Below are 14,137 nucleotides of genomic sequence, written 5' to 3'. Positions count from 1 at the left end.
TTCATTGTTAAATTTGTTGTTGTTATTATTATTCTTTTTTCCGGGGGGACCAGCAAAGGGTTAATCCCTCTGGTTGCGTTGTCGGATGTAATGATGATTTACCGACACTCCCTTGGAAAGGCTGGGATTCTTCTGCCTGGCAGTTTGGAGGGGAAAAAAAAAAAGAGTTTGTGTTACAGGATCCCCCTCTGCTTCTGCCGGGCTTGCATGGGCTGTGAGATGGGGTGAAACGGTGGGAACGGGGCGAGGGGATTTCGGGGCACCCCCTTTCCTCACCCCCAGGGTCACCCCGCTCCTGGCAGCCCCCCCGTTAGCGCAGCGCTGGAGTCTGGACGTGGATGAATGTGCAGTTTCCTTTGTAGGCTGAGCACACGCTCGCCCTGCATGTGTCTGTGTGTAAAGTTACGTGGAGGGATCAGAACCGCTCGCAGGGGCTGCAACCAGCTCTCCTTGAGAAGTTCTCTGTGTGTTTATATACTCACAAGGACTGAATTTTAGCGCTTTAGGGTTTGGGGTTGTTTTTTATTTGCCCAGACGTGGCTGTGGCATGTCTGGAGATGCTGGTAACTGCAGCGTCTCCCGGTTGGAACCTTTTTAGCGTTGGGTACGGTCTGGAGTGAAATGCCTGCCTGGGACTGTGCGAGGGTGGCTGTCTGTCCAAAAAATGGAGAAGTCAAAAGGGGAACAGACAGATAAAGATTCCTTTGAAAGACCCAGAGCAGCTCCGTGTCACAGGGAGCGAGGGGAAGGGCCCCGATGCTGGGGACATACTTGGCACGAGACTCGGTCGTTGCACAGAGCACCGACTTGTGAGCGGGATGGAGAAGCTGACCACAATCGTGCTGCAGATGAGGACAAGGTGATCCTGCTCGAGTCCCAGGGCAAGTTGGACACTGCTGAGACCGGGCTTAGGACATGGGGACTGCAGAGGAGGCAGCGTGGCAGCCCGCTTGCTGGAGTCTCTATCTGTTCTTGCATCTCGGGGTCCTGGGTGAGCGCTGTGCACAGCAGCATGGGGTTTGATTGCTGCAGTGCCATGGGAAACGTGTGCTTTGGTCTTTCCTGGCGACTCAGAATATGTGCGCCTTTTGTTCCCGGGATCTCTCCCTTACATACCTCGCCAGCGTGCTGCTCCAGTCCCTCCTCAGCAGAGGTCGCTTGCTGCCCTTTGCATTATCTCCATATGGGCTTTTTGGTGCTGGGGTTTGAGTTGCTTGGCAGAGTTGAGTGCTGTGCATCCCACCATCCCCACCGCTGGATGGTCCTGTCAAGGCTGTTAGTCTTGGAGAGGGTCCTGTGAGCCCAGAGCTGGCCTGTGCTCAGGCTCACCAGCTCACCCCTGTGCTGCCAGCTCTTCCTTGGGGTGGGCAAGGGTGATGCTGCCTGAAGGCAGCTCATAATGGGAACCTTCTGGGGTGTTTCCACATGGCACTGGGGGTCCCATGTGTCCCAGCACTCCCACAGCATCCTCTGGAGTGGGGCTGGTGGCTGAGGTGTGGGGGACACAGGGATGGATTTCCGTGGGAAACTCTCCCCTTAGCATCCTGGGTTAGTGCCTGCCTACACCAGCCAAAAATCTCTGGCTGGAGGTGGAAATCAATAGCTGGTTTATAAAGCAGAAAAGGTCCAGGGCTGATACAGTGGTGTGTACATAACCATGTGTTCCCTTTGCTCTCCCTGGAAACTGAGGGCGAGACGAGAAATATCCTAGTTCTAGGAGCTCTGGAAAGAAAGCAGAAGTCGGCTCTGCAAAGGATGATACTAGTACAAAATAAGATTTGTACCCCAAAAAGCTGGGACTGGAATTGATGCTGTGGTGCAATTTAAAGCCTTGATATGTAGGTTGTGATTTTCTGTTTCCTGTTGGCTATCAAAACTGCCTGGGAGTCTTATAAAGTGTCACCTCCAGCCATGTGCAAAGGATCTTTAGCAACATAGGCATTTTCTCCTTTTAAGATACATTGTCTGATCTACAGCTAGAAATGTAGATTTGCCTTTCTTGAAAAGCAATTTTCAGCATCCAGCTGGCTTTCTGGTCTTTTGGATAGAAAAAAAAAATGCACCTGAATGGAGTCGAGTAGGGGGGAATCATTTTTCCACCCTGCAAGAATGTTTGCGATTTCCCAACTGTAAATGAGGGAGAAAACAAAATGAAAAATTGAATGCTGCTTTGGGCCCTAGTAACATTTTCTCCAGTTTCAACCCATTATCTAAGCAAACGAGATGTAAAAATCATTTGGACTTCTATTTTTCTAAGGCAGGGGCAAATCCTTTAATTTTAAAAAAAACTTAAATTGTTCCAACAGTTCTAGAAATTGTGAAGTGGTGAGTGAACTGATCACTGCTATTTTACAGAGTGCCTCAGCTTTCTCAAACTTGCGCTTTTTTGAGGGTAATTCCTGACCAAGTGTGGCTGTTGTCTCACTAGTGTCCTTGGGTCAGTATAGTGCTTTATTCCAGTGGTTGTCAGGTAAGAACTGAGATGTTCAACAGGATATTTCCCTCATTTTGCACTTGAGGTTGCCACCCTGGGTGTGACTTTACCAGGGCCAGCAGCGGGACACACTGTTCACAAGCCACCTGGGGAGGTGATAACTCATCCTGCAAGTCACAACCTGCAGCTTTCAGCATTCAGATCATTCAGGGCTCAGTAAGGGGATGGCAATGAGCTGGAAGCCCAGGGCACTGCTCTGTAATTGTGTGCTAATTAGCAGTCGTGACTTCATCAGGTCTCCAGATAGGTACATGCTACCACGACCACACAGGGACATCCCGCCTGTCCTGAAGCCTCAGCAGAAGTGGTGCCTCAACCTTCTCATTGCTTTTTGAAGCAGCTCCTCAGGATGGTTATTCTTGGCCGCTACTCACATGCGCGTGGTCCTCACCAGGAAGATGCTAAAGCACTATGAAGGCTGAGAAGTGGTGTTGCTGATCTGTCCTTCTCTGTTGTCTTTTGCCTTGCGCTTTTTGACACTGGTTCTCATGGAGCGATCATAGGAGTCTACAAAAAGTAGCAAAGCAAAATCTAAGTTGTAGTCAGTAGCTTCAGTTTGCTGTAAAGGGAGTTTGTCTGCACTGGGAAACTTTTAGGGTCCACATGAGCTTACATCATAGGTATTTAGGGGCATTTCTCTGCCTAGCGACTACAGCAGTGGAATCCTCATTCTGGTGTGCACAGGGCCTATGCAATAGAATAAATAAGTGCCTTTAGTGGGTAACTCTTGATAGAGTCTTTGTAGAAATCCCTGTTTGTGGGAAGAAGCTGTGATAAAGGCAAGGTGGGCTAGATAGCTCTATATAAGGAGAAAAATCTTCCTTTACTATTGCTACTCAAGCTGCTTATGCAATCCTGTCGCTGCGGAGTTGTAACGGAAAAAGAGCCTGCATTATAAAATCCTGCAATAATTAACAACCCCATCAGTCACAGGTCTGCCATTTGGAAGCTGCTTTTGCTTTTTCCATTAAGTTGGTAAATTTTGCCAAAGTGTTTTTCTTCAGCGTTTGGCGCTTGTCCCTGCTCTCAACTCTTACAGTATTGGCTGTGTGAGGGGTCCAGGAGCCGGGCTGAGGCCAGCTGGATCCCACGCTGCGCATTCGTCTCCTTTATAGCCCCGTCGGTGTCACTGGAATGAAATTACGTGCTGGATTTTCCCCTAAGCTTGTTCCTCAAACTCCAATGGTCAATGGGGTTTTTGGAATCACTTTTGGGTCGTGAAGATATTCCTGCACCCCTGCAAAGAAGGAGTGGGACTTCAGGAGGTGTGTTGTGTGCACAGTGTTTGATCCTCGCCAGAGAAAAGGTGTTCTGAATGCTTGGGCTCACCCCCTTCTCCTCGTCTTCCTATGCTCTCATTGGGCAGTCAAGCCCAGCTGCTGATACCCTGCAAGGTCTTGGCTCCATGCTCGTGTGGAATCGTGTCCATAACTTCATTGTTCCTTTGGAGGTGAGCACAGAAATGCAGGTCTTCCTGTAAAGGGCATTTTGGCCTTGTAAGTCATAGAATCATAGACTGGTTTGGGTTGAAGGGACCTTCAAAGCTCGTCCAGTCCATCCCCTGCAGGGACATCTTCACCAGCTCAGGTTGCTCAGAGCCCCGTCCAGCCTGGCCTGGGATGTCTCCAGGGATGGTTCATCTACCACCTCTCTGGGCGACCTGGGACAGGTGTCACCACCCTCAGTGTGAAAAATTTCTTCCTCATGTCCAGCCTGAATCTCCCCTCCTTTAGTTTAAAATTGTTACCATTGTTCTATTGCTTTCTATTGTCATAGAAAGACTTATGCTAGAGGCAGCCATGAAGAATCATCCTATTCTCCTTCCCTTCCTACCTCCCCTGAATGAGCTGGGACAACAGCTCTCCTTGAACTCAGCCATGTCCTCAGCCCAAGAGCTGTGTCCCGTGGATGAAATGGGCAGAAGACAACCAGGTCTCCCCAGCTTGGAGAGCGTAGTGAGGGTTTCCTGGTTAGCATATGTCTGGCTATAGGACATGGCGAAAGAATAGCGTGATTTGGCTCTTCCAAGCTGTTGTTCCTTCGTGAATAAACTAAAGCAGCCCCAGAGCTCCTGAAATGTGCAGCCCAGTGTCAGGGTAATGGAAACAGCACAGAATGATGTGGTCCATCTCATTTGTTTCCCAGCCAATGAGGGGCCGCTCCAGTATTTTGTCCCTTCAAGACTTAAAATATTAGTTAGTGGCTGGATTCCTGCATGGAGTTTTACATTCAGGGCCAGGCTTCCCCACTGATGTGTAAATCACTGTGGTTTCATTTTAGCTGTGGGAAAGGATCTCTCGCACTAGATGAGGACCTGGCCCAGGGTGATTAATCCGTTGTCTCAGAGGGTGTTTTCTTGCACTGAAGCTCAGACTTGATGGCAGGAGAAGAGTGGTCTCTAATCCCATTTGATGAACGCTTTGTCCTTGCCAGATGTGAAGAGAGGAGCAAGCTGCGCTTTGGCAGCGCTCTGCGGGTCCCGGCGTTCGCGCTGCTGCGGCTGCGACCACGAACAACCCCGGGATGTCCCACACCACTTTCTTCTGCCCGGGGACTTCTGTAGCTTACATTTTTTACCTCTGTTCCTCCAGCAGCCCTTGCTGATCAAGCCATTAAATATAAACTCTAGAAGATGAGGGAACTCAATCTTCAGACTTTCCACTGACACTTTTAAGTGAGCTTAACCAAGGAGTTTCCTATGTTTGTTCTTTGGCTATAAATCGAGGAAGCTGATGGGGGAAGAGGGGGCTTCAGCTACCTTTCTGGTCAAAGTTTTCCTCTCTGCTGCTGTTTTCAATGGCACTTCAAGGCTTAAAGTTTAGCTAAAACTGAAAGGTTTGCCCAGTTCTCAGGTGTGAAAGGGTCTGTGAGCGCCTGCGCTTGGGAGGCTGCAGCTCTCACACCTTCTAGAATTTCCTGCCATACCAAGCTAACGAGAAAGTCATTAGTGGCAAGAGCGTAGGGTGCTGAGTGGTTAGAAGCTGCCCCTCATCTTTGCATCTAGGTGTAAAAAGAGGAATAGATCCATGTAGGACTTGGTATGTTTAGAATGTTTTTAAGCATGTAGTAAAGCAATAGGACTCAATTTTTTTTTTTTTTACTGAGGTGCGGATGACATGTCGCCATATGTCAGCCCGTTTTCTACCTGTGTCCTCACAGACATGCACTCCTGGTGTGTCTTTTGACCTTCAGATTTTGAATTATTTCTCCATGCGCTTGCACTTCTGATGTTCTGTCCTGGACAAGTGCCAAAGAGCAGCAGGAGCGAAGGGACGGCTGACCTGGCAGGGATGACCCTGCATCTCAAAACACTGCTCTGGTCCTTGCTCAAGGCTGGATCAACAGCCCCTAATGCCAGTGGGAAAACCTTCCACTGGATTCTGTGGGCTTTACATTACTTTAAAGTAGCAAAAATAAACTTCAGTCGGATCAAGTGCTGTTGTGCCGAGCGCCTGTTCTCCATTTCCCAGAGACACGTGGGCACCTGTAATCAAGACCCTCAACACAAGGGGTCTAGTTTCTGTTACTAATGTTATAAAAATTCATTATTATTTCTTCTTTTCCAATTTTAGGGGACTCTGCTTTCTCTGGACTGTATTATGTTTTACCTGGTTCCTGGGATTCACACAGGGAAATTCTGAAGGTAAATTAAACTTTTTCTTTCCCCCTCTCCTCTTTCAACCAAAGTAAAAGCCAAGTGCTTTGGTATCACTTTAGGGCTGTGACTTAATAACATCTGAGCCTAGTGCACACAATTAAATGCATTTATTGCTGATCGTTGCAGTATTCCTGATACAGGCAATGTAGTTAACAGCTGGCAAAGGAACCAGTTTTTTACAGGTGATTTCATGCCCCACAGGACTTTCAGAAGTGCCTGTTTGTCTGGTGGAACTGGTGGCGATGAAGCACTTTGGCATGTCTAAAATGTCACTGGCATCTCCCTGCACGTGCCTGGTACACAACTAGAAAGTGTCCCTTGAGGCTGGGGCATTAAGGAATTAAGTGTCTCTGGCAGACGGGATTTTCCTTGACTAGAATGCAACCCGATCATGCCTGTGCAGGCATGTAGTGTGTTGTGCATACAGAAGTGATGTGTGTGCTAAAATTAAAGCAAATTTAAGGGAGAAAAATACCACAGGGGGTGGCTGATAGTAGAATGTGTATGTCTGGCTCAGTCCTTGTGCTATAGGGTAAGTATTCTATAGGGGAATGATCATACACCTTTGCCTGGTCTTTGCATCCCCTCCCCAGTGCTGCTGGGGTCAGGGCAAACTAATCAATGACCCCTCAAGAGGGGAGATAGAAAGCTCCAGAGTCAACAAAAATAAAAACAAATTTGCCTTTTACAGTTGATAGTGGGAGCAACATCTGCAACATAGTCTGCAACATCTGTTTGTAAAGGAGCCATCTCCTCTTAGAATAGCAACACCTCTTCCACATGGATGCTTTACACAGGCATAAGCTGGAACTCAACGGCTTCCTTCGCAATCTGTACACAACAATAAGTGGACTCGCAGGCTCCAGGGCTCTGCTCTTAGTCTCCAAAACATGAAGGACAAATAGAAAGCCGGTGGCTGCTCAGCTGTAAGGCAGCCCATGGAGCGCTTTTTACAGGGGGAAAAAAAAATAAATACATCCCTGCCATCAGCAATTTTGAAAAATGTAATATTTTCCAAATTCTGCTTCAATGCAAAGAGGTGAACATCTGGCTGAATCACTTAGTCAAGCAGTTTTCAGAGCAAGTTTTATGTCAGCTCATAAAGAGGCAGAACAAATACCGTGTCTTGGCGTCTCTTTTTTTTTTCAAGTAGATTTTAATATGCTGTTTAGATTCATCTCTATCCATCATTTTACTCCCATGATACTTATGGGATGATGCCATGTCTTTTGTTGCCATCAGTCTAAAAGGAACTCGTTCACTTTGCTCTCAGTGCATTAACTCAGTGTGGTAGGTAACACCCTTCTGAGATACTTTCTCTGTGCTTGGTTTCCCCACAATCAGAGATGGGCTCTTTTGGGTACCAGAAAGTACAATCTTCCAGGGAAGCAAAGGAAACGTTGGTGACTTGAGACTGTATTATCGCTCAGGATTTTCAAACATGAGACTTACAAAAGCAATAAGAGCTTGTTCTTGGAGCTGCATGACGATGAAACCAAGCCAGTGCTGTGGGCTTTTGAAAACCCTGTGGTTATTACTGTAAGGCTTAGGGGTCTTCCTGCACACTGGAAAATCAGGGATGTTTTTTTCCTTAAGTGTTACAAATCCAAAAGATCATGAGGTTGGTGAGTTCATCTGACGTGGGCTGACTAAAGGTCTGGGCAGTGACTTTTGGAAACGTAGCGTTTATTCAACCCAACTTTAGCTGTGGGCATCGCATCTCGGCTGCTGGAATCTAGGAAGTTGCAAGTTATTTCTGTCCTGCCTTTTGGCTTCTTTTTCTTACAAAGATTTTTTTCATGGGGGAGCGGGGAGGGAAAGAAAGAGATGGGAAGGAGAGCAATAAAACACGTAATCTGCTCTTTCAGAGATGATCGTGTAATTGTTCAAGAATCTCTGTGCATCTCAAAGTTTTTTCCCAGTTGCTCAAATGTTGTTACGGGAAAGTTGCAACCAGCTTCAAGGCACCTGGGACCAGGCAGCTCTAAGCAAATGGCTTTTTAAATAATGTGTTTTGATGGAAAAAGAATCTACAGAGGAAAAAATTTGAAGGGGAAAAAGAATGTTTTGCTAAACTTGGAGCTACTTAAGGAAGCCAAAACTACCTTGTGTTTTATGTGAGTTGATGACACCCCGTCGTCCTGGGGGATGTGCCCCACCAGCCCAGGGCGGTCAGCATGGGATGGAGCAGCAGACGGGCTGGGTGCACTGGAGTCCTGAGCTCTGTGCCTGGACCTGCTGCTGGAAAATCCACCTACGTGTCCTGCATGAGGCCTGTTTTAATCAGGTTTTGCATAGGCATCTAGAACTTGGCTCTACCTTAGTGGGTTTAGAGGGAAAGGAGTGGTTTGGTTTTGCTTCTTTTCCCCTTTTTCTTAAGGACTGTTGGATGCAGTTGCTAACAAGGCACTTGGATTGGTCTTGCAAACAGCAGCAGCATCCTCTGAGCAGGGAAACATCATTATGTCTTTGCAGAGCAGCTACCGAATGAATAGCTCCTGGAGTTTAAAGTGTGGCTGCCTGGTAGAGACACGCCACTGCCTGTCTCTGGGAGAACTTAAAATACATGTAGAAATTGGATGCTGGAGTGTAGCTCCTAGTTTTAAGTGGTAAATTTATTTTCTTTAGGTTAATTCCTTTGAAGTCTGTGGCAAGGGTCCTATTTGACTTCATTAGAGCCAGGCTTTGGGCTCTGGAGATTATCCAGTGTGAAGATGCTGCTGTAAGTCCTCTATTCAGTGCCGAGAGGGGAAGGTTCTACCCTTGCTATGCTGAGGGACAGCCCCACTGGGCTATATGGCAGAAAAAAAAATGGTGGGGGACCAAGGATTATTTAGTGTGGGAGAAAAAACATTATTTATGTTTGCACGGGCCGTGCAGTAAATTATCCCCTCTGCATAGAGAACTTCCATCCCCTTTCATATCTTCTCCAGGGTAGTCTCTGCTAGAAAATGAGGTAAGCAGCCTTAAAAAAGGGAGGTGGGAATAAAGCTGAGCTCAGACAAAGTAAATATTGATTGACTTGCCAAAGTCAAGGAACAGAGGTTTTCTCGTTATCCTCCTCCCTTCCTGGCCAGCGCCATTACGGGGTTCAGACTGGCCTGGGTCTACAACCCTTCTGGCCAACACTGAGGACCTCATTTAAGTGCCAGGTCTCCAAATATTGGGTATTGTGCACAATATTTAATAGGTATGGGTGAAAGAAGACTAATTCCAAGACCCCTTCAGAGAAGCAGCTCATTTTTAATTTGGACAACCTTTGATTTACTTTTCCTTATGGTCTAGGAAAGCTGCACTCCCGTGATGTGAGCTGACGTGCAGCCACGATTGGCCCTGTCGCGTTTCTGATTGTTAAATTCTTACCTTGCGAGATCAGCATTTGGATTATACAGGCCAGACTAGTTTGCCTAAAAAGCACTTAAATATGAGAATTAGCTGGTCATCAAATTACAGAGATTGAATTTGGGCAGGGAAGAGGGAAGGAAATACAGTTATCCTGGCTCATTTTTGACAGTGGTAATGTCACGGTGATCTTTACAGCCTTACCTTTATCTGTCTATACCATGTAGCTAACATCTTTTATTAGACCAAATTTTGAGCTGGAAAAGGAGAACAAGCTTTTGGGCATATGAGCCCCTTTTTCAGGTCTGGGCACATTTACCTTTGCAGCTCTTCTCTCATAGACTTCAGCATCTTCCCCAGTTAAGCAGTTGAGCTGAGATTGCTGCCAGCTGGCTCCAGTTTGTCTTGCTCTTGCCTGATAATCTGCCTTGGACTCTGAGCTGTGTGACTCCTGTTAGACCTTGGGGCCAGAAACCAGAGGATCCTGTGTGTCTGTCCATTGCAGACTTCTCCTGGAGCTGGTGGAGCAAGATAGGTGTCTGTGGACATCAGTCCTCCTTGTCCTGCCACAAGGCTCCTAAGTGACAAATGTGGGGGAGTCCTACCCCTGTTGCTCAGTGGCAGCCATAATTAATTTCTCAGCTCTTCACAAACCAAGTCTGGTTCCTACAACTTATTAAAATAATTTGAGGCTGTAAGATGATCCACTGAGGGAAAAAACCCATCGCTGCTGAGAACCTAAAGTGGTTCTGTGAAACCTGGGTGCAATTTTTTTTGGTGCTGGGAGGCACCTTCACTTCCGTAAACTTTCCAAAGTCTCAAAGATCAAAAGCTGCTTCTTACTAATTTGGAGAGAGAGAGATACAAGGCTTTTCCTCCCTTTGAAAGTTCTGATCCTTGCCTTCTGGGGATATAAAATTTGGCAATCCCAGCTCAGTCTGTTGTTCAAATTCCTTTCCAGCTGTGTGGTCAGTACTCAGAATTAAATCCCAGGGAAGTGGCCTGTCGGTACTCAGTGGGAAATTTCCTTGTAGTGAGGTCAGCTCCCTCGAGAACATCTGGAGCTGGTTCCTGGTGGGACAGGACACTCAGCCACATGCACCACAGAGCTGACGCATTTTGGCAGTTGTTGATGACCAAGTTGAGCATGTATTTGCTCCTCATGCTGCATGCAGAAGAGCTGCATGTGCTCATCATTCTGATTATTTGAACATATATGTGTGAGAAGATGGTTGGGGTTTCCTGTAACCTGTTGCACTTTTGCATGGACTGGTTTGACCCTCCCATAGCTCACCCAGCCTTTGGGTTGCTCAACATCTCACAGTTTCTTTGCATTTCCCTTTCAGATGTGGATGTTCTTCAAAGACTGGGCCTGTCAGGGAAAAGGCCATCGAGCGGGTGGTCCTCATCACGGACAGTTCCTCAAGGAGTCATTCCTTTCAAATCAGGGGTCATCGTCACTCAGCGAGCACGTGTCGAAGCACCGCTCAGCACCATCCTCCCCACAGGCTCCAGCACCGACCTGCTCCTGGTGCTGAGCCTCTGCTCCCACCGCATCAACAACGCTTTTCTCTTTGCCATCAAGAGCAAAAAGAGAAAACTACAGCTGGGGGTCCAGTTTGTGCCGGGGAAGATCATAGTGTACGTGGGCCACAAGCGCTCTGTATATTTTGATTACAATGTCCACGATGGCCAGTGGCACAATGTGGCTATCGATATCCGTGGCCAGACAGTCACTTTATTTACTTCTTGTGGGAAGCGCAGAGTACATGCGGATTTGCATTTTAAAAAGAACGAGGTGTTGGATCCACATGGATCTTTCCTCTTTGGGAAGATGAACCAGCACTCTGTGCAGTTCGAAGGAGCCATCTGCCAGTTTGATATTTATCCTTCCGCCAAGGCAGCTCATCATTACTGTAAATACCTAAAAAAACAGTGCAGGCAAGCAGATACCTACCGGCCAAACCTTCCTCCCCTCCTCCCCATCCTGCCCAGGGATCCCAGTGCCTCCCCCAGTACTCCCCAGCATATGGAACTCTCATTGCAGGGTCTGAAAAACCTGACGGCTGTAGCCCCATCCTTGGAGCTCGCCAGGGTCACTGCACCCCTCAAGATTCGTGGTTCAGGTACGTCAACCATTGCATTGGTATCATCCCCACCATCACTTCCAAGACTGACAACCAAACCCACAAAGGTCACAGTGGCCCCATCTCCCGTTTCATTGAGTACTGAAACACAGCTGCCCACCCGTCCGCTCCCTCGGGGGACGGTGACGACCCTCAGGGTGTCTCGGCCCACTTCCAGCACGATGAAAACTCCTCTTCCCACTGCCAAAAAGCCCCCACCAACAAGCCAGAGCCCTGCCACGGCCAGCAGGAAGGGGTCCAAGCAAGAGACCAAAAAGAAGATCAACCAAAAACCCACCATTGAGCCCTCTGAAGCAGCCAGTACTGTAAAGCCAATGAGGAGGATGACTGATAACACAACCAGCAGCATCCACTTGGTCACCTTAAAGCAAACCCCGCTGAACCCAAGCATTGGGCCCATTCCAAAGAAGCATGTGCTGTCCCCCACCAGGAAGGTGAATCCCAGTGACATCCCTCTGGTGTTCACCAAACCGGCCCTGGGGTCTGCCCGTCCTGTCTCCAGAGCCAGGGCACCAGTCTTCAACCTCACGACCCCAGCTGCCACCGATGGCTATCAGATCTTTGACCCCCTCGGACCCACTCCGTTTCCACTTTTACTGGGATATCCAGGAGTGAAAGGAGAGAGAGGACCTCAGGTAAGCTCAGGCTCTTAACGCTGGTTATTCCCGGTCACAGATCAGCAGAGTGGTTGGCAGACCATGACCTACAAGGGTTTCCATAAAGCTCAGTGGAGTGTGACAGCTCAAAATAGCAGCCAAGCACTACTACGTTTCTTACAATTGCAATTTTAGCATCTATCTCAGTGTAAGCTTGAGTGGTCTGTGATGGTGGCTGCCCCTTAAAAGTTTATGATTAAAGTTGCTGCTTAATGGTGGATTTAAGAAAAGAGGGGGGAAGAAAATCTTACCTTTCTTCCTACAAGTAGCTGGTTACAATTTTGATGGCCAGGTTGGGACACTGTTCCATGCCCTCGATTTTTCTCAGGGCCAAGAGGGCAGAACTGCTGGTCACCTCCCAAAGAAAACCCAGGTACCTCAAAAATGTACCACAAATCAACTACTTCTTAACCCTGGTTATGAGTTTGTTCTGTACCTGAAATTCACATTTGCAGAGAAATGCCCTGTTTCAGCAAATACAAGTACAGAGGTTGCTTCAGGATTTATTTTTTTAAACAAACTCCTGTTTTTATGGTATACGTTTTTTGGGGTTTTTTTATTTCTCATAGCCCACATCTTAAAATATACAAAGAGTTTCCTTTATAAATTTAACTACTGCATTCCACACACAATAACCACTCTCAGGGTGTATATCTTGGCCATCATAAAAGTATACACACATTTTGTAATGCTAAAAGCCGTCAGACCACACTAATTATCTGCTAACTTGCTTTTTTCAAATGCAAGAATGCAAACAGGATCTTTAAACTGGCCAGCTTTTAGGAGGATTTGGTGTTCCAACCCAAGCTGTTTGCTATATTGTGTATGTGAGAGGGGCTGTACATGTAAAATAAGTCTATTTCAGACAGAGTCTTTGGGTGCCAAGTTCCAGCCTAGAGCAAATTTTTACAGCTGATTTCTTGAAATAGTGAAAGAAGGGTTTACAGTGGAAATATTGAGACTGGCTTAAGGAACACAATCAACAGCGCTTATCCCTGCGGATGTGCTGCTGGTTGTTGCAAGTAACACCTGAAGTGAAATGTCGTGTTTCCATAAGCCCTCAATGGGCGCTCACCTTCCAGGTTTGCATTTCCTGCCTGCTCCATTGCAAACAGTCTGGTGATGAAATTTGGGTGGGGAGCTGCTGAGGAGGGTGTTTTATTCGAAGGTTCCCACCTTTGGGAGAGGGGAAGATGCTGCCCTGGTTAGGGGGTGCAACCCTGCGCCCCTGCCTGGTGTTACAGGTGCTCATCCCTGTTGTCATCTTTGTACTTGAAGTTTTGCTAAATCCCTGTGCAGACAGAATGAGCTTCAGCAATTTTATCTTTGGGCAGTTTTCTGTGTTTTGTGGAGAGTCATTTCAGGTGTGTTTCCAGGCGTAGAAATTCAGCAATCTTGAGCTTCTCTTAAAACACAACTTACCTGTAAGGAGTGAATCTGGGTTTCCTGCTCTGAGCTCAGTGAAATCCTTTTCCACCTTCTTGCCCTGCAAGTGCCATGAGGGTCACCAAGCTCCAAGCCCCTGTTTTCCCCTGCGATGTAAAGGGCTCATTATCGAGCTGGAGTGGAAAATCCCTCTGAGCTTGTGAATCACAGCAAAGAAACAAATTCAGGCTGTGGATGGCTGAGGGAAGGGATGGCAGGATTTTTCCATCCCGTCTGAGAACAACTAGAGTCCTGAATCGAGCGAAAGGAGAACATTTTGAGGCTCTGTCTGGCCTTATCCTCTTTGTCTGCTGGAAACAAAGTCGGCGCTTTGGGAGGGAAAGGTTATGGCTGGGCTGGAGCTGGCTGCTCGATCGCTCCTGTGACTCACTCGGTGATCTCTGTACCATGTTTC

General features: G+C 47.4%; 1 protein-coding gene across 5 annotated transcripts in view; it reads left to right on the top strand.

The window, feature by feature from the left end:
• Positions 1-14,137, top strand: part of COL27A1 (collagen type XXVII alpha 1 chain) — a 161,093-nt gene that overhangs the window by 16,320 nt on the left and 130,636 nt on the right. For 4 of the 5 annotated variants that reach the window (XR_010467189.1, XM_065035855.1, XM_065035856.1 and 1 more), the window contains 2 exons: positions 6,067-6,137; positions 10,841-12,276. Coding sequence is in view for 4 of the 5 variants with exons in the window: in XM_065035855.1 (XP_064891927.1) it covers positions 6,067-6,137; positions 10,841-12,276 (1,507 nt within the window). In the remaining variant the exon portion in view is untranslated. Of the gene's footprint in view, positions 1-564; positions 860-6,066; positions 6,138-10,840; positions 12,277-14,137 lie in introns of those variants that run through there. The other variant, XM_065035857.1, reaches the window with a different exon arrangement.

Source organism: Columba livia, chromosome 19 (assembly GCF_036013475.1).
Source record: "Columba livia isolate bColLiv1 breed racing homer chromosome 19, bColLiv1.pat.W.v2, whole genome shotgun sequence".
In the NCBI taxonomy this organism is placed as follows: Eukaryota; Metazoa; Chordata; class Aves; order Columbiformes; family Columbidae; genus Columba; species Columba livia.
The sequence above is the reverse complement of the archived record's forward strand: the minus strand, read 5'-3'. Positions and strand labels throughout refer to the sequence as shown.